General features: G+C 52.2%; 1 protein-coding gene across 1 annotated transcript; it reads right to left on the minus strand.

The window, feature by feature from the left end:
* Positions 1 to 1,713: 1,713 nt before the first annotated feature.
* On the minus strand, positions 1,714 to 9,178 carry BSX (brain specific homeobox). The gene is made up of 3 exons (XM_077306454.1): positions 8,898 to 9,178; positions 5,158 to 5,354; positions 1,714 to 2,213 (listed from the first exon to the last, which is right to left on the minus strand). The coding sequence occupies exons 1-3, from the start codon at positions 9,160 to 9,162 to the stop codon at positions 1,959 to 1,961; spliced, it is 717 nt and encodes a 238-aa protein (XP_077162569.1). The 5' UTR covers positions 9,163 to 9,178; the 3' UTR covers positions 1,714 to 1,958.
* Positions 9,179 to 19,265: the final 10,087 nt, after the last annotated feature.

Below are 19,265 nucleotides of genomic sequence, written 5' to 3' on the forward strand. Positions count from 1 at the left end.
AAATGTTCCTTGAACCGAGAGAGGTCTTTGGGAGCTCTCAAATCTAGTTTGTGTGCATGTGTGTATGCACTCCGCATTAACCAAGAAAGGTCCTTCCAGAAAGGAAAGAGAGGCAGCTTGCAGGAAGGAGGGGGGGTCCTAGGAAGACAGTAGGTGCCCCCCGCGCTCACCGGTGTGATCCCCACCCTCCTCTACTGCTGTTGCCCCCATCAGAGAAAGTAACTGATCCTTGACCAGAGAGAGAGAGAGAGAGAGAGAGTTGGGGGTGTTATATCCCACTTTTCACTCCCCCGAGGAGTCTCAAAGCGGCTTACAATCACCTTCCCTTCCTCTCCCCACAGCAGACAGCCTGTGAGGTTGGCAGGGCTCAGAGAGCTCTAAAAGAACTACCCCACAACGTTATATGTGAACCGCCCTGAGCCGTACGAGAGGGCGCTATAAAAATCTAATAAATAAATAAATAGATCCGGAACCAGTTGCTCCATTTTGAATCGGGTTTGATAGATCCCTTTCAGATCGCCAGTCCCTCTGGATACTTTTGTGGATTCCCCCCTTCCCTGCCCGAATGAAAATAAATGGGCATTTCTCACCTTTAGCTTTATTAGACGGCTCGGCCCCCAGCTTTCTGTACCGCAAGGTGCTTGGAAGGCGTTTGGCGCCTTTGCTTTTGAGTTCTAGTATACATTCCTGAAGGGCTGGCTTTTAAAAAATATTATTATTATTATACGTTGCTCCCTTTGCATAACCGTGGTCTTTTAGGGGAGAAAGCAGCTTTGTGAAGAAACAGGGTGGTTTTTTGTTTGTTTGTTTGTTTGTTTGAAAAAGTTGTCTTTTAAAGCAGCGGGACCCAGCGCCTTTAAGGACAGTCAAAAGGGCGCTGCTGCTCTATTCCGCACACCTTGGATCATGCACATTCAATGCGCTCCTGCAGCTGGATTTTCCTGTGCGAAACATCTACTTTTGAAGTGCATTGAAGAAAATGCATCATCTAAGGCAGGGGTGGGCAAACTGTGGCCCTCCAGATGTCCATGGACTACAATTCCCATGAGCCCCTGCCAGCGAACGCTTGACTATCTCTGATCTAAGGGGTGTGGAATTTAAACCAGGCTTTTCCAATCCACTTGCAGCCCACTTTGCAAGGGGAAATTGCCGTGGGACCTGGCAAAACCCTCTTGCAAAGGGTGGCTGAAGCTGATGGAACTTGCAATATTTCCACCGGTGCTAAAGCGCCTCTCAAGGGGGGCACTTCAGGCGCCGACCCCTGGCATGCCAGGGGCTTCCCTTTCCTTTGGGATCGGGCCCTTGAGCTCGGCTGTCCTATGGGGGGGGGGGCTGCAACCGCCCTTTCTTCAGTCCACCCGAGGTTTTTGCTCCGTCTTCTCCTTTGCTAGGCGAGAGCTGTCCAGAACCGCGGTTTTCTTGCGCCTCCGCAATGGGGGGCCTTTCCGTAGGTTGAAATCCGCCCCTCTCCCACGCCCTCGGTCGCAGCCCCGGCCGATTGCAGGTCAGTATTTAGAGAAGCCCTCCGAAGGAGTCCCAGGAGGGGTCGATTTCTCCGCGTTTTCTTCCAGGCGAAAAGCCTTGGCCGGGACCGTCCGGCTGCCCCTCCCCAGTCTCATTGGATCTAGAAAGCCCCCTCCCGGGTCTTGCCAGGGTTCCGGTCCGTGTCTCTTGCCCCTCCCCCGCCCCCATTCACACGACCCGTGTTCTCTACCCCTGCGTGGCGGCGAGACGTCGGGGAACCTGGAGGGTGGCGGGTTCGATGCCTGGGCCAGTCCCCCCCTGGACGGGACCCGTTCACACGACGTGAAGCTCAGGATGGGGAAGAAGCGAGTCCACCGGCCAGGAACACCCCCTCCCCCCGTCCCTGGACGGGTCGCCCAAAGCTGTCTGGTCAGCTCCGTCGAGGGACTGCCGGGCGCGCTCAGGGACACGTGTGAACGCGTCTCCGTCGGGGCCTAGAGGAGGTGCTCTGCCCCCCCTTCGAGGATGTCCACCTCGTCTTCGGGCTCCTCCCGGAGGAAGGCCTGCGGGGGCGCGCCTGCACGGGGGGCGGCGGCGGCAGCGCGGGCTTGGTCCGAGGGCTCCGGCTCCGGCTCGCTGCTGGCCCCCTGCTCGGCGCCCTCCTCGGCGCCCGGCGCTTTGGGGTCGTCCTGGCTCTTCCGCAGCTGCTTTTTGTGCTTCATCCGCCGGTTCTGGAACCACGTCTTCACCTGCAAGGACAAGCGCTCGTCTGAATGCTGTACACGCGATCAGGACCGGGTCTGCTTCTATGACGGGAAAGGGAAGGAGGACAGAGCGGCGAGCAAAACGGATCGGGAATCGGGAAGGCGTTCCAAGGTGGGATTCGGAATGCGGAGGGAAGAAGCTGCATAGCCAGGTGAAATTGGGGGGGGGGGGAGGAACTCCCTCCCAATCCCTTTCTTGGCGAGATGGCGGACACCCACCGATACTCCAGCCCACTCATGTCACGTTCCTTGCAGTTTTACAGATGGGAAACTGAGGCACGCCTGGCCTTGCCCATTGCCTCGTAAGATGAACCCTTTCCCACCTCTCCCTAGCTCCTCATGTAGAAGACAGGCCACGCTTCCAGGGTGGGGGAGCTGAAGGCACTCTGCACATGCTCAAGGTCTTCACGGTGAGCTTGCAGGTTTCCTGTAGTTGGAGGTCCATACATTTCCTCCCCCTTCCTGCTATCCTGAGTGTCACATTGCAGAAGGGAGGGGATGAGGCCCCTTTGAAAAGTCCCTGCAGGCAGAAAGCTAATGTGTAAGGGGAAAGAGGCCACCTTGGCTTCTCGTTGCCCTGCTGTTCTTAAGGAGAGCCCTGTTGGATCAGACCAGTGAGGGGCCATCTAGTCCAACATCCTGTCCTACACAGGGGCCAACCAGTTCCTCTGGGCAGAGAGGCTGAGGCCTCCCTCCTGGGTTGCCCCCTGGCTCTGGGATTCAGAAGAAGAAGACCTCGGATGGACTTCCCTTCTCCAAATGTCCCTCGGATCCCTTTCAGACCCTTGAGACTTTACAGACCTTTCTGGCCTCCTGCGGTTTCTGCGGAGCTGCCCAGGCAAGCCCACGCCCCGCCACAAGGTCTTGTTAGTCCTACAACGGACTACTCTGGCCCTTTTCTCCCGGGGCAGGCAGGCAGTCTTGATCCATCTGCATGGAAGTACCGCACTGAGCGCTGCAGGATGGAGATCGCTCAGCCGCGTGGCCTAAGGACGGGTGGGTTCCCGTTCTAGCTGGATCCGAAGTTGTAAGCCGTGACTCACGAGACTAACTCATACTTTCCTACCACTACAGACACTTCTCTAAGCAGGAGAATTGTTGTCCTTCTCAGGAGCCCGGATTCCCGTGGAAACGGATGGCAAGGCCATTCCCGTTGGTGTCGTTTCAGACATTCAAGAGAAGGCTTCTGTGGTTGGGGGGGCTACGAATTAGCCCGGGGGGGGCTCCGTTCAGAAGTGAAGCTCCCGCCTGCAGCGCACCGGGACGCAGCAGGCTCTGAGTACCTAGGCCAGGGAGAGTCAAACAGCGGCCGTCCAGATGTACATGGACTACAATTCCCATGAGCCCCTGCTAGGGGCTCCTGGGAATTGTAGTCCATGGACATCTGGACGGCCGCAGTTTGACTACCCCTGACCTAGGCCTAGCCAAAGCTGGGATTTCCCCAGGAGATCCTATGTGCAGAGATGCCACGCATATTGTAGCGTTTCGCCTTATTTGCAACGCTTTTCCACTTCGTTTCTTGGTCCTTCGTCGATTAGAGCCCTGCTTTAAACTTGGCACGCCTTAATCCTATGCGAAAGTATTTTATTGCACTGTTAGAAGTAAGCAAAGATTTAAGATTCCTACAATGCCTTTTGCTTTGGGAGCCCAGGATCGATCTGCAGTATTTTAAAGACGCTCCTTGCGCCTCCGCAATGGGGGGTCTTACCCTATGTTGAAATCCGCCCCTCTTCCACCTGCTTCGGTCCCAGTCCCCTTGCTCAAAAATCTTTGCTTTGACTTGCTGTTCTCTCAAAGGTCCGGCCTATCCTTATCTCCCGTGGGGGAAAAAATGTGTAAGCAGCTTTTTTTCCTCCCCCCCCACGTGAAGTAATGCAGGGGGTCCTCTGAAAGGGGGGCGGCGGCATGCTTGGCCCACCCAAAGTTCCCCTTTTAGCGACAAAGCTCCCCTCTGCTGAGAAAAAGGCGGAGGAGCAAAGCCACCTGGATCCGGGGCTTAGCAATGCTTTGGTTTGTGGTTTGTTTGTTCAGTTCCCAGCCTAAAGGTGGGTCTCCTGGTGCCCCTTCTTCAGATGCACAAAGTGGATCCTCCCTAGACAGTTATTTTATTTGTTTACATTTATATGGCGCTTTCTCACCCAAATAAGGTCCCGGAGGCCCGGTAGGGGTGTGGGAAAAGTATCCGCAGATGGAACACTCAGGTGCCTTCCGAATCCCAAGTCCAGGGTCGTCCCTGCTTACTACCTGGACAAGAGACCCCCAAAGAAGTCTTTGAGCAGAGACAGGTCACACCTCTCTGAATGGTTCTTTGGACCTGGATGGGCCAGGCTAGCCCAGCCTCCTTGGAAGCTCTCTGGGGTCAGCCCTGATTAGAACTTGGGTCATTTCTCGCCACCAAGACCCTAAGGGGTCGTTCAAGTGGGCTGCGGCTTCACAGCTCTTGTCAGCAGCTTGAAGGGGAGGGGAGGAGAGGGGGAGAAGAAGAGTTGATTTTTATAACCGACTTTTCTCTACCAGAAGGAGACTCCAAGCGGCTTCCAATTCGCCTTCCCTCTCTCTCCTCAGAACAAACACCCTGGGAGGCAGCTGTGGCTGAGAGAGCCTTAACGTTACTGCCTTATGAGAGCATCAGGACTGTGACTAGCCCGAGGTCATCCAGTTGGCTGCACGGGGCGGAAAAGTGGGGCATCAAACCCGACTGGCCAGACTGGAAGAAGCCGCTGCTCTTAACACACACCCCGCTGGCTCCAACGGTGCGTGGGAAACCTCCGCCTAGACGGGAGCCCCGCGGTGCGCGGCCGGCAGTGGATCCGCGCTGGCTTTTTAAACAAGGCCGGCTTCCCAGTCGCCGCGAGACGGCTGTTTCTTGGCCTCGGAAGCGCCCCGGGCCGGCTGAAGCCCCCCGCCCGTCCCGTCCGCGGCGCCCTACCTGGGTCTCGGAGAGGCTGAGCGCCGTGGCCAGCTCGACGCGCTCGGGGGTGGACAGGTAGCGCTGGATCTCGAAGCGCTTCTCCAGGCCCGAGAGCTGCGAGTCGGAGAAGACGGTGCGGGCCTTGCGGCGGCGGCAGTGCTTGCCCGGCAGCTCGGCGTGCGGGTGGGCCTGGAAGAGGGCGGGCACCGGCACCCCTGCAGCACCGACGGGGGACACAAGCGGGCAGAGCCGTGGGCCACGCTGGGCCGGGCGGAAGAGCGAGACGACGCCCCCTCACCCACCCGGCTTGACCCCCTCCCTCCCGCCCCCCATCTCTGGGAAGGGAGACCCCGGGAAGCCCCGCTGGATCCCCAGACCAAAGACCCAGCCCCCACCCGCCTTCCCTTGCCAGTTCCCCCCCCCCGACGCCGCAATTGGCATTCTGAGGTAGACTGCCACTGCGCACGGAGGCTTGACTAATTTCGGTGCCCAGGGAAGCAAGCTGCTAGGCCTCCGTGATCTTTTCCCTCTGGCATGCCTCGCCCGCCCCTTCACCACAACGGGGAGCCGTAACATTCGGGAATACCCATAACCTTTTCCTAATAAATCTCCCCAAACATTTAAGGGTTGTTCGCCTGGATTTCCCATCGCGAATAAGCTTTTCACTACTCCCGCATTTCACTACTCAAAGGAGTCTCCGAGTAGCTTGCAAACTCCTTCCCCCCCTCTCTCCCCCATAGCAGACACCCTATAAGGCAGGTGGGGCTGAGAGAGCCCTGAGAGAACTGGGAGTGGCCTAAGGTCACCCAACTGGGTGCCTGTGGAGGAGGAGTTGGAAATCGAACTCGGGTCTCCAGGTAGAGGCGGCCGCAGCTCTTAACCGCGACACCAAGCCGGCTCTTCTAAGCAAGCTAGCTGTCCCTCTTCCTTTATCCGAGGGGTAGTCAAACTGCGACCCTCCAGATGTCCATGGACTACATTTCCCATGAGTCCCTGCCAGCGAACGCTGGCAGGGACTCATGGGAATTGTAGTCCATGGACATCTGGAGGGCCGCAGTTTGACTACCCCTGCCCGAACCAAAGTTAAATTAAATTGTAAGCCCTAGAAAAGAGACCCCTAACTTCCAACAGCAGCCTCCGACCCCCCAGACCCCCAGTCCTTCCACACATGCAGGTGGAGAATTCTCTCTCCTCCGTGGCTTCTTTTGGGGAGCGGTGGGACAGCACCCCCCCAGCTCTATTCCCGACTCTGCTGGGAGAGGGGACCAACTTTTTATCCCCACCCCGCAGATCCCATTGTGATATCGTCCCCCCCCCCAGCAGTACCCCCCTTTCGCCTCCAAGCTTTGTCCAACCCTTTCCATACAAAGCATCATTTGACTCCGGATTCATTAATCCGGATTCATTAATCCGGAGTAAGCCACGACACCACATCCGCGGCTTTCCCACTTCACTAAGGAGGCTTCGAAAGCTTCCTTTTATGCGGTTGGACATGATGGGGAGGGGGAATCCCAAATTTTAAAAAGTGGATGCGGTATAAACGGCCAACACAGCCTCGGGGGACTTGTCCAGTTGACCTGGGATTTCGGAGGACGTCCGAGCTGTCTGTGCTGGCCTGAGCCGCGTCCGGCCTCCGCCTGCACCCTCTGCACCGGGGCCTGCCAACGCCTTCGCGGATCGCCTCTGCCCCCTCCCCAGTGGTGGCCGCTCGCGAAAGGACCCTCTTCGCCGCGCCTCTGGGACTCCCCCGAAAGTCCTTCTGGCCGCCAGCCCTGGTTGGGAAGGAACCCTGGCTGCCACCTCCGGGTGGGTCCGACTCGGGAGGAGGGCTTGGGCGCTTGCCTGACTCCTGCCCACCCCCTCCCCGGTTCTCCACGCGGACGTTCCCCTCCTTGGCACCCAAGGGTGAACCCCGCGCTGCATTCTCTGGCTCCCAGCCCTGCGGACGACCTCTTCGCCGTGTGGAGGAGGGAGCTACTTGTTCCAAGTCCGCTTGCTTGGCAGAAGTTGGCTGCTGAACGGGAACGGGAAGACGCCCTCCAAAATAGACCCCCTGCCAGGGATTGCCCCGCTGCTTCCCACCCCCAACACTGGGGGGGGGGGGCTTAAGCCAATATTGGAGAGCTGGGGGAAGAGACGTCTCGGCGTCCTGCGCCTTCAGCCGAACGGCCCCGATCCGTATCGGTTTCCTCGTCTACACATCACGCCGGGAATCCTATGGTGGCCGCGACAGAAGTGTCATTTGTCTCAAAGCAAGGTTGGGTTTGTACAGGTGTTTAAATTCTTACGCATAGCCTGTATTTTAAAGAGCGCTCATTGATCATGGAGTCTGAAATCGGGCAGAGGCAGGTAAAAAGAGACCACACCTGCGCCGCGGTACGATTGAGTCCCATGACTTTTCAGCGCTTGTATTTTACAATTATTATTATTAATATTATTATTATTATTACTATCACTACTGCAATACTGTCATGTAGGTTCATTTCAAAAAGAAAGGGACGAAATACTAATAAAGGAAGAAAAATCCGCATTCTTGGAGTCTTGGAATGAATGGCTCTTTTTTCCAAGCGAGGAAGGATTTCTTCTCATTTGCCCGGCGATGGAATGACATTTTTCTTTCCATATTTAATTCCGAAATTTGAACCGCAGGCGAGTTACACGAAGCCTGGCTGTATTTGAAAGGAGGGCGGGGAGGCATTTTGCGTTTTCTCTCTTTTACATTCCAAATGGGACTGACAAATCAATTGCATCTCAATCAAGAGATCACTAACAAGTCTAAAGCATTTTAAAATAAATTTTGAAAAATATTGGAAAATGCCAGGGCGCTGGTCCAAGAGGAAAACATATTTTAAAAAATAGATTCTAAAGCAATTCAGGGCACATCACATTCGAGAAAATCATGTCGCAAACATGTGTGATATTTTGGGCAGGGAGGGAACAGATCCAGTGTTTTACTCAGTGTAATAAAGAATCATCCAAGCAGGCCGCATCTTGGGATATTACTTTGGGATATTTTTGTTCTTCCTCGCCGTTTGCCTCTACCGAATTTAAAAAATATTTTACTTAGACGGAATTTTCAGAGACCCCCTGACGGTCCTATTTGAATTCGTCCGATAGTTTGCTTAACGTGCAGAGAATCGCCAAACCAAACTCTCCCCGCCGGAGAAAGTAAATTTCCGGTGAAACTTACGCTTCCGAATCAGCCTGTGTCAAATCTAATAGAAGTAAACCGGAAGGGCGATGCGTGTGAACAGACCGCATTCCCCCCCCCCCCAAAAAAACACCCCGGCTCTCTTTACCTGTCTGCTTTGGAGGTGGTTGTTCCCAAACTTCCATTCATGTTTCCTTTCTCTTTTTCCCCTTCTTTCCCGGCCTAGTCAAGCAGATCGCCCTCTTCCAAAGAGAAGAGGATCAAAAGCGGCCGCCGTGGGTTTAAACGGAAGACTCCCCCTTGTTTTTGGCTAACCCGAAAACAGAAGGGCGGCAGGAGAAACTTTCGCCGCATCCCCGCTTCACTCGAGGCGAGGAATCCAAGAAAACCGCGGGACCCCCAGCCGCACGGGGAGCTCCGCCGACCTGATCTCGCTTCCCCAACCCCTTAAGCTTGGCTCTAACCTTCCGCGTTGTTCCCACTCCCTCAGTACCTCCTCGGTCAGGGGACACCTGTCATCCCGGGTCCCTGGCTCTGACCCGGCGCCTGTGGCCACCGACCCTCCCGTTCTTGGGTGCTCCGAGGGAGAAAGCGGCGGCTGACTTACCTGAGGTGGTGAGGAAATAGGAGGGGTGGTGCTCCGGCTTGTGGAGCGGGTGGTGCGGGTGGGGCGCCAGGATGGTGGGGGCTGGCATCAGCGGGTACCCATAGTCCAGGAGAGGCACCCGGGAGGCCAAGGGGCTGTGGAAGTGATGGGGGGTGACCTCCCGCAGGGGCTTGGGCTTGTGCAGCAGGATGTCTTCGATGAAGAAGGACGTCGGCCTCTGCGCCGACACCGAGTGGACCGCGTGCGAAGTGAAGCTGAGGTTCATCCTCCCCAACCGGGTTGGACACGGGTCTGGCCCGGGATGAAAGCGCTTCTTTCCCCGCGACTGCCCGGCCCAGCGAGCCCAGCTCTCCGATGCGTCCGCCTCGCCTCGCCTCGCCTCTGGGTGTGGAGGGATCGGGGAGAGGAGAGCCGGGTGGATCTGGGGGCTCTCGTGCGGTGGGGGGCGCGTGCGGGTGCCTTTGAGGGCCGCTGCCAAGGGGGGATCTCCGACGAGCCAATCGCGACGTCGCGGGGCGGAGGGGGAGCGCTTTTGCCCGGAGTCCCCCGCGGGGAGGGATGGCGGAGACCTCGCCGCTGTCCGTGGTGCTGAAAAGGAGCCCGGAGCGGGCCAGGGAAGAGGGAGGACCGCCCTGCAAAGACAGGGCGTGGCATTCGGAGGGACCCTTCCTCCCTTCGGGCTCCCTCTCTCTCAACCCAAAGAATATCCACCTACAGAGATCACTCTCCTCTTGGGTATGTAAATTGTCATTCAGGTTGGCCGCACAAGCATAGCTTGTGCAGTAGGTTGGCTGCTCCAACTCCACCGACCGTGAGCGTATGTGAGAAAACAGATGCTCTGCCGCCATCATGCATGGCCCTCTGTACATAGGCTCCATCCATGTCCTACCCTACATCTGCAAGACCTACCTTACAGTCAGAATTTGATTTCTAACACATCCTTGGGAAAGAGCGGGCGATGGGGTGAGGCAATCTAGTCTGGCATGAAGGTTACTTTGGGGGACTCATGGTTCTCTCAGAGCTCTCTCAGCCTCACCGACCTCACAGGGTTTCTGTTGTGGGGCGAGGAAGGGTAGGTGATTGGAAGCCGCTTTGAGACACCTTCAGGTAGTAAAAAGCAGGGTACAAAACCCCAGCTACTTAGCAGGACCTGAGAGTGCTTGCACTCAAAAGCACAGGCTCTGAATAAATCTTAAAGGTGCTACTGGACTCTGATTTTATTGAGGTGACCACTGTCTCGGATGTTTTCATGCTGTGAGGGCCTGTCAACAAAGATACGGAGAGCAGCGTCATCTGTACATCGATAAGTGCCGTGGAAAACATCCGTAAGAACAGAGAGGCAAAAAGGCAGGGAACCTTATAAGCAATTTGAGGTTTGCACTGGGTCAAGGGGTGATTTTACCATGGGCAGGACAGTATTCCTCCCACACATCGTTAAAGGTCCAAACCAACGTTTACCCCTAAATTCAAGGAGGTTTACTTCTTTGTAAATGGAAACACAGCCTCAAAACAAGAAGTATGACCAGCATTGGCCTGAGCTGGAGAGTTGAGGCCAGACCAACCTCATCAGGTCTCAGAAACTAAGCAGGTTTGGCTCTGGTTGTATTTGGATGGGAGACCACGAAGGAAAACCACAGAGGCAGGCGATGGCAATCCATCTCTGTTTGGCTCTTGCCTTGATCTGGATGGCCCAGGCTAACCCAAACCAGAAGCTATGGGATGGGAGACCACCTAGAACAGGGGTAGTCAACCTGTAGTCCTCCAGATGTCCATGGACTGCAATTCCCATGAGCCCCTGCCAGCGTCTGCTGGCAGGGGCTCATGGGAATTGTAGTCCATGGACATCTGGAGGACCACAGGTTGACTACCCCTGACCTAGAAAACCCAGGGTTGCTATGCATAGGCAGGCAAGGGTAAACCACCCCTGACCATCTCTTGCGTATAGGGTAATCATTAGTCAGAGGACAACAACATGATCTCTAAGTCTATGCATACTGACTTGGGAGTAATTCCCAATGGATTCACCAGAACTTCAGACTTAGATGTTGCTCTGGAAACCCCACTGGGAATGTGGGATGTCACAATACAGCCCGATGTCGTCAGCTCTCAAAGGTTAAGCCAGGCCGGTGCTTGGAGGGGGGACCATCAGGGAAGGCTTTGTAGAGGGAAGTACTCTAAGACCATCTCTGCTTCTTCACTTGCCTTGGAAAACATGTGGGGGCCCCCAAAGTTGTGTGACATGATGGCCCAACACATAAACCCCATTGATTTCAGTGATGCGCATGTATCTCAGAGGAGCGGTTGATGGCAATTGATGGTAGCAATGTGTCTGTTGGCCAAAAGCCCCCGGGTGCATGGACGCAAGCACATCAAAGAATGAACATGGTGGCTTCTTATCAGACATGGCTTGTGTGTTTGGGAGACATAATAAAGAATCAACTTTCTTTTGGTGCCAGCTCTGTGAAGCTAGGCCGAATAAGGTCCCAGTCCAACAGCGAGGATATCGTGGCTGAACAATGACCAAAACTGAGGGGGTGGTATCAAAAACCCCACAACCCATCCATTACGTCACCCTATTTAAATTGCAAAGCTTCTGAAATTTCTAGTTTGTTCTGAAGTGCAGTTGTTGAAGCTCTAACCATGGCTGGGAGCTTGAGGGTTTCTTTTTCCCCCAAAGCCCTTTTCAAAAGGTTTGGGCTGCAGCTTCCTTTGCACCTTCTCACCTTGGAGTTGTCTCCTATATTCCTTTCTCTTTGACTTCCTTCTTGCTTCTTGCAAACATTATCCTATTGGAATTGTATTCCCTTTTCTGCACTATAAAATCCTATGTCTCATCCTTTTTTTTTCTTCCCCTTCTTCGTCTCGTTCTTTGCTTGTTTTCTTGTGTGTGTTTTTTTACCCCCTCCTAATCTGTAACATTCATTTCCCCAGAGTCAATTTGCTTAAATTAGGGTGATACACCACATCATAGCTGAGATAATTTCGGCTCGCATCTCAGAAAATTGCTCTAATTATTGATGTTAAATTCGGGGAAATTAAAAGAAGGCACTTCTCCTTCATCTCCCTGATTTTAAGCTCTAATTTGCCGAAATCGAGTTGTCATCATAATTCCAGTCAGGGGCTGTTAATAGTCAAAATGTTTTAATAGAGCCAGAATTCTCGCAACCCATGCTATTAGATAATTAGGAGGGATGTTAGAAAGACAAGTGGTAATCCTCGGGCGCGCGGACAGCGGCTCCATCTGATCCAGCAGGTAGAACAAATTAATTACCCAAATCAATTAGATGGGAAAGTACAGTTCTCCAGGAAGTGTAAACCACGTTATCCATATGTATGAGGTGGTAAATGGTAAATAAATGGCGAAACCTCGCAAATAATAGAAATGGCAATCATGATAGTTTAATGAATCTGCAACTCAGAGAACACGAGTTAATGTTACTTTAACTCCCTCATGTTTATGGGAAGGCTAATGAAAAGGGACTCTGGAAGATGTGCCCCCAGCGGGTCTCCATGTTCCTGAGATGACCAATGCGCTCTCACAGTTGATCATTCATGTGCCTAGTCATAAAGGACAGAGTTCCAGATGCGCAGCCGTGTTAGTCTGTGGCAGTAGAAAAGATCTAAGTAGGTAGCCGTGTCGGTCGGTATTAGGACAAAGTTTGAGTCCAACAGCGCCTTTAAGACTGACCAAGTCTCATTCAAGGTGTAAGCTTTCGTGAGCACAGAACACTGTGTCATGTTGGATGAGTCCAGTGCCTAGTCGTCATGGGGATAGATCAAGATGGGCAGCTGGGTTCGCCTGTAGAAGTAGAAAAGATTCAAGCAGGAAGCCGTGTTGCTCTTAAGTAGCAGAGCAAAGTTTGAACCTAAGGGCCCCTTTAAGACCCAAGTTTTATTCACAATGTTCTGTGCTCACAAAAGCTTACACCTTGAATCAAATTTAGCTGGTCTTAAAGGGGCCACAGGATTCAAATATTGTTCTGCGCTTGAAGAGTCCGTTCTGAAGAAATGAGCAGTGACTCCCAAAAGTTCCTACCCTACCACAGGGTTTCTCAATCAGCTTTTTGGGAAACCCAGTGGTTTCTTGATGGTCCCAGAAGGGTTTCCTGAGTGGGTGGGAGTTTTTATATGTATTTATTGGATGAGTTGACCATATATGGTCATGTCAACCTGCCATCTCTTCCCCAAATGGCCAATGAATGCTGGCAGGGGCTCATGGGAATTGTAGTCCATGGACATCTGGAGGGCCGCAGTTTGACTACCCCTGCCCCTGGGTTTCACAGAACCCTGGTCGAGAAAGCCTGCCCCAGGGAATGATCACTTTAGAGTGCCAACAGGCTCACAACTTCTCTTGGGGGATCAACTGGGGAAAAGCAAATGAATTAGCGGTAATGAAACAGGCTTAAAGCCCACCTTATTAACAGAGGCGGCTTGGGTAGGCAGACAGCTAAGCTGCTTGCCTCTCAACCTTTTCATCTCAGGCAATTACTTCTCGGAGAAGGCTGGAGCTTCCCTTTAGCCATCAGCGATATTCCTTTTTCAAAGAAGATCCAAAGATTAAAGAACCGGGGCTTCTGCCAAGCCTAGAGGTTGGGCGGAGGGAAGCCGCCAGGGGAGAAAGCGGCATCAGGATGAAGGTTAAAAGGATCCCAGCCGCGTGCTCAAAGATCAATCTTGCCTTGTCCAGGGAAGAAAGAAAGATGGCCGCCGGGTTTGTTTTTGCAAGCTGGGAGGCAGGAAAAAATGGAGATACTGGGAGAACGCAGGAGAATTATTCTCCTCTATGGAGCCCTTGATGCAAGGCCATACGAATGAGCTCATTAGCACAGTGAGTAGAACAAACTTTCAGCCCAAAACAACTGGTCTGAAAGGTGACACCGGACTCAAACTTTGTTCTGCTGCTTTAGTCCAGCACAATTCTCATTCATTCATTCATTCATTCAGTCAGTCAGTCAGTCAGTCAGTCAGTCAGTCAGTCAGTCAGTCAGTCAGTCAGTCAGCTTGCATGCTGCTGCTTCTAGCACTGCTGGCCCATTGTGGCTCACAAGACAGACAATAAAATCTGTTCCACTTAATATTTCTGGTAAGGCCTAGGAGGAGGAACTGATGTCATGGCTTAAGTGCCACTCAGTGCTTAACACCCACTCAGGGTGGCTGTCCCGCCCCTGAGTGCCTCCTCCTCCTCCAACCAGCTTGCCTGTCTGTCCAGCGGCCAGCCAATCACCTTCCGTCCCCAACCCCTCACCACCCCCTCCTCCTTCCACTTCCCTCTGAGGCTGCAGATCCCTGCTGCGTGAGAGCTGCCCCTGCCGGTGAGTTCTCTAACAGCTGCCTGCAGCCTATCCAGGTCCTGGGGAGAGAGGGAGGCCATCCGCAGAGTTTTTCTACTCCACCCCCCTAATCTAGTGCCCGTTGTATTCCTGAATGCTTGGCCCCTAGTGAAGTATGAAAGCAATACAAAATCCCCTCCATTCTCCCACTAGCCCTCGTCACTTTACGAAGCCATTGCATTACCACCAAGATGTCAAAGTGCCCAGAGGCATAGCAAGTACAGGATGCCAGAATACCCAGGCACTGGAGAAGGGGCCAGATCTTACTCAACCTGGCCTCAACCAAACACCTGATGGAAAAGCTCTGTCTTGCAGGCCCTGTGGAACTGGAGAAGGTCCAGCCGGGCCCTTCAGCTTTTCTGGGAGCTCATTCCACCAGCTAGGGGGCAGCACTGGAAAGGCCCTGGCTGAGGCCAGGTGAACCTCACGGGGACCTGTCGAGCACAAGGACCTGGGGGGAGGGACATAGGGGTTCAATATTGAATGGTGGGTTCAATAAAGGTGTGGAGTCGCTCATGTTTCTTCAACCCTGTGGTCCTTCATCCTCACCGTTGGCTCGTCCTTCTTAAATGCCTTGTTCCTTTTCTTTTTGAAAGGCTCATTTGCACCACTTTATGGACCCCGCTCCTCATGACCGCCGAATGCGCTGTAAGTCCATCGCAGAGCCAGGCTGTCAGAAGGACATGCATTTCTTAAGGCTTCTCTGGAAATATGATTGTCCTACCCCTCGGCCGCTGTAGCAAGATCACCCGGACAGACCCATTGTTCAGCCCGACGGGATGCAAAGAGAGGCTGAATAGGCAGCTCAGATGTTTCCTTGGAATCTGGCTGCTTTCTTTTTTATTTTTCTTCAATTAGGCTCCTTCTTCACTTGGTCACACACTCATTATCCGCGTACCCACCATGGAATCCACATGGGCATTAGTCAGACCCTGGAGACTAACGTCATTATTAAAACTAACCCCATCTGTGCATTGAGATTCTTGCTAATCCCTTCTTCTGTTATAGATCTGTCCTGTTGTTGCCGTAACCCATTAACTTGGTTAATTTCCCTTTGTACAGGTCATCTCGTAACGATCCCGCAGTTTGATTCACATCTTGGGGCTTTTTGTTCAGAAGGGTTTGCGCCCACCTGGCACCCCTAGGTTTCATCCGAGGACATGCAGAGCGTCGTTGTCTGCAGCGCTCTTAGCTGAGCAATGTTCCTTCTGTCCGGGTTTACTAATCCGTCTTTATTCGACCCACTGCAGTCTGCCCTGTGCATGGGGCCAATCGCGATATCTCTATAAATAAACTGGTCGTCTATTCTAAACTGCACGATCCAAACCGGCAAAGGGCTTCCGAACCTCCTTGCAAGTTCTGAAGAAGTTCTCACAACTGCTCTTAGGAAAGCATTCCATAGTTGTGTTCATGCGGACTGTAGTGCAGGGGTAGTCAAACTGCGGGCCTCCAGATGTCCATGGACTACAATTCCCATGAGCCCCTGCCAGCATTCGCTGGCAGGGGCTCATGGGAATTGTAGTCCATGGACATCTGGAGGCCCGCAGTTTGACTACCCCTGGTGTAGTGGTTAAGAGCGACCTCTAATCTGGAGAACCAGGTTTGGTTCCTGACTCCTCCTCCCGACAGGGTGACCTTGGGCTACTCACAGTTCTCTCAGAGCTCTCTCAGCCTCTCCCCCCTCACGGAGTGTCTGTTGTGGGGAGAGGAAGGATAGGCGATTGTAAGCCTCTTTGAGACTCCTTTGGGGAGTATAAACATGGGATATAAAAATTCTTCTTCTTCTTCTTCTGGAGGAGGATTGGTTCCTGCAAGGAGGGACTGTAGCCCATTGCTGGGACACACATTTTGCAAACCTAAAATCCCACGTCAACTCTTGACATTTCCTTTTAAAATTTCAAGTGGGTAGCTGTATTATTCTACAGCAGACTTTCTCAGCTAGGGTTTTGTGATGGCCCTGGAAGGGTTTTTCAAAAATTTTAAATATTTTTTAAAAATTAATTGTTTATCAGGTGATATGGCCCTATATGGTCATGTCGGGCCCTCCCCTTCCTAAAATAGCCAACAAAAATTGTTATCGCTTACGGTTCCCAGTGGAGGATCCCACCACTGGTGGAATGCCCAGCTTTACCACCATGCAGTGGGTGAATTGGTGCCACCGTTGCTCTCCAAAAGCATTTCTAGCTCCATTTGGACATTCGCCTTTCCATCGTGGTTCAGTCTGTGCTCTGAGTATAAGCAACTTCAAAATGCTGTCTACTGTCAGGGAGATATAATAAATCAATGCACTCAAGATTTCAAAATGCTTCTTAAACGAGAGGAAGAAATTGAATTAACTCCCTCCCTTGTATGGTCGGAGAAATGAAAGAACGCCGAGAGTTCAAGAGCTTTGACCAAGTTCACTGCCAACGGAGAGTTTGTGGCGAGGGCGACTTTTCCGGTATGTTGCTAGAATCAAGACTGTTTCCTGGGGGCGGGGGGGCAATAATATGGCCAAAGATCCAAAATAGCAGATGAAGCCTCTTCCATTGTTTCTACCTTGGAAAAAAACAGGTGTCTGGCATTTGTTCTTTCATTCCCCACATTGATTTCATTTTGATCCTGACTGCCTTCCAAGGAGCTTGGGGGCTCTGCGTGGCCCCTCCAGCAGTTTTATCCTGACAATGGGCCTGTGAGGTGGGTTAGGCCGAAGGAGGGCAAGGCCCAGGGTCAGCTTCAAGGCAGATGGAAGATCTGAATCTGGATCTTTTGGGGTTGTACTCCAGTACATCGACCACCATACCATGCTGGTTCTCAGTTCATGTGATTTACATCCCACCCTGAAGCTCTCTCGGGACTCCCATTCACTCATCATGGCACAGGGATGGATGGATAGAATAAGGATGAGGAGGGAAAGGAGAACTGTGGTTTTTTTTAAGCCTGTGTTTTACTACCCAAAGAAGGCTCAATGTGGCTTACAATCTTCTACCCTTCCTCTCCCTACAACAAGTACCCTGTGATATTGGTGAGGCTGAGAGAGCTGGCTGCATGAAGAGTGGGGAATCAAACCTGGTTCTCCAGGTTCATAGATGATAGATTGACAGATGATTGATAGATAGATGAAGATGATGCGGCCCTCCATATGTCCATGGACTACAACTCCCATGAGCCCCTGCCAGTGAATGCTGGCAGGGGCTCATGGGAATTGTAGTCCATGGACATCTGGAGGGCCACAGTTTGACTACCCTGCGATAGAAGGTAGGTAGATGATATATTAATAAATAGATGATAGTTTATATCTATATGTCTATATATAGGTAGATAAAGATGACAGAAGATAGACAGGCAGGCAGGAGACTGCTAGAGCTGCCTCTAACAGACAGACAGATTGACATTACTGTGTGTGAGCTGCCTTGAGTCCCAGTAAGAACAGTGGAATATAGAACCAGCTTGGTGGAGTGGTTAGGAGGGTGGACTTCTAGTGTGGCGAGCTAGGCTTGATTCCTTTCTCCCCCACATGCAGCCAGCTGTGTGACCTTGGGCTCGCCATGGCACTGGTAAAGCTGGTCTGACCGGGAAGGAACATCAGGGCTCTCTCAGCCTCACTCACCTCACAGGGTGTCTGTTGTGGGGAGAGGAAAGGGGATTGGAAGCCGCTTTGAGACTCCTTTGGATAGAGAAAAGTGGCATATAAGAACCAACTCTTCTTCTTCTAACATGAATAAAAGTATATGTGTGTGTGTGTGATGTACATTAACATCCATACAAAATGTACAATATCTAATACATTTCCACAAATGATGCATTATCTATCTATAATGATGTAAACGAAAAAGCCTTTCTTAGGCAAAGAAATAATTAAGTCCCTTTTTGCTTCCCCGTTTCCTCCTTCTAGGTTTGGCCAAGATTAACCCCCCCTCCCCAAAGGAAAAATAAATAAGCTTTATTGTGAGGATCAAAGGACAAGACGGGTTCCATTAGCTAGGCTTGCGTGCACCATGACCTTCAGGATCAAGGCAGCGGGGGCGGATTTCAGAAAGATCTGAGTAACGCACTTTATACACACCGTATTTTGTGTTGTGTGAGATATGGTTTCTTGACCGTTTCAACTTGTTCCATATCTGGGCACTCAGTTCTTAAGCACCCCAGAAGTGGATGACAACCCTGAGGGGCGGAAAGGCAGGTTGGCTACGCGGGCCGGGCAAATGGATCTTCAAATGTTGCTTTTAAACCGGAGATTACATTTGGCAAATGCCATTTTGCCCGTTTCCAAAGAGAAGGTCCTCAAACGAGGGGGCGCTGCGGCATTACCCGGCATGACATTTAAAAAACAAATAACTGAGTCTGATCTAGCAAAGTCAATATCGCTTTTTAAAAAATGCCCCAGATGTTGAATGGATATACTCTCTCAGGCACTCTTCACCCGTAATGCAATCATTCCATTATTCGGTACCCTCTTTATGTAGTACTAGGAAAAGTGTAGCAACTTTTCCTGGCAAAGCGTAGCTGCAGCAAGCCAGGCTTGTGAATCAGAAAGCTCCATATTCAAATCTCCCCCAGATATGAACTTGTTGAAGAGCTCCAACCGAACTACTGTGTCTCTTTCCAAATCTCCGACCCCCAATTTATGTATTTAGCGTATTTTTTTACCTCCCCTTCCTTCAAAAAGCTCAGAGGGGTGTGCATTGTTCTCCCTTTTTACATTTGCATCTTCACAACAACCCTGTGAGGTAGGTTAGGCTGAAAGGGAACGGCCCAAGCAAGCTTAATCACAGAATGGGGATCCAAACACAGGTCTCCTTGAGTCTAGAACAGTGGTTCTCAACCTGGGGGGTCAGGACCCCTTTGGGGGTTGAATGACCCTTCCACAGGGGCCGTGGCAGGATGAGCAGCTTGGCCAGGGAAGGGGGGCAGCGCCACTGTTACAGCTCCTCCTGAAGGCAGCGGTCAATTTATATAAAATTTATAACCAATTTTTGTACAATCATGAACAATGGATCTTCATGCCTTTGGTCAGTTTTGGTTTACTTTCTGTGAAAGAACACCGGCATAATTTTAT

Source organism: Paroedura picta, chromosome 12, assembly GCF_049243985.1.
Source record: "Paroedura picta isolate Pp20150507F chromosome 12, Ppicta_v3.0, whole genome shotgun sequence".
Lineage (NCBI taxonomy): Eukaryota > Metazoa > Chordata > Lepidosauria > Squamata > Gekkonidae > Paroedura > Paroedura picta.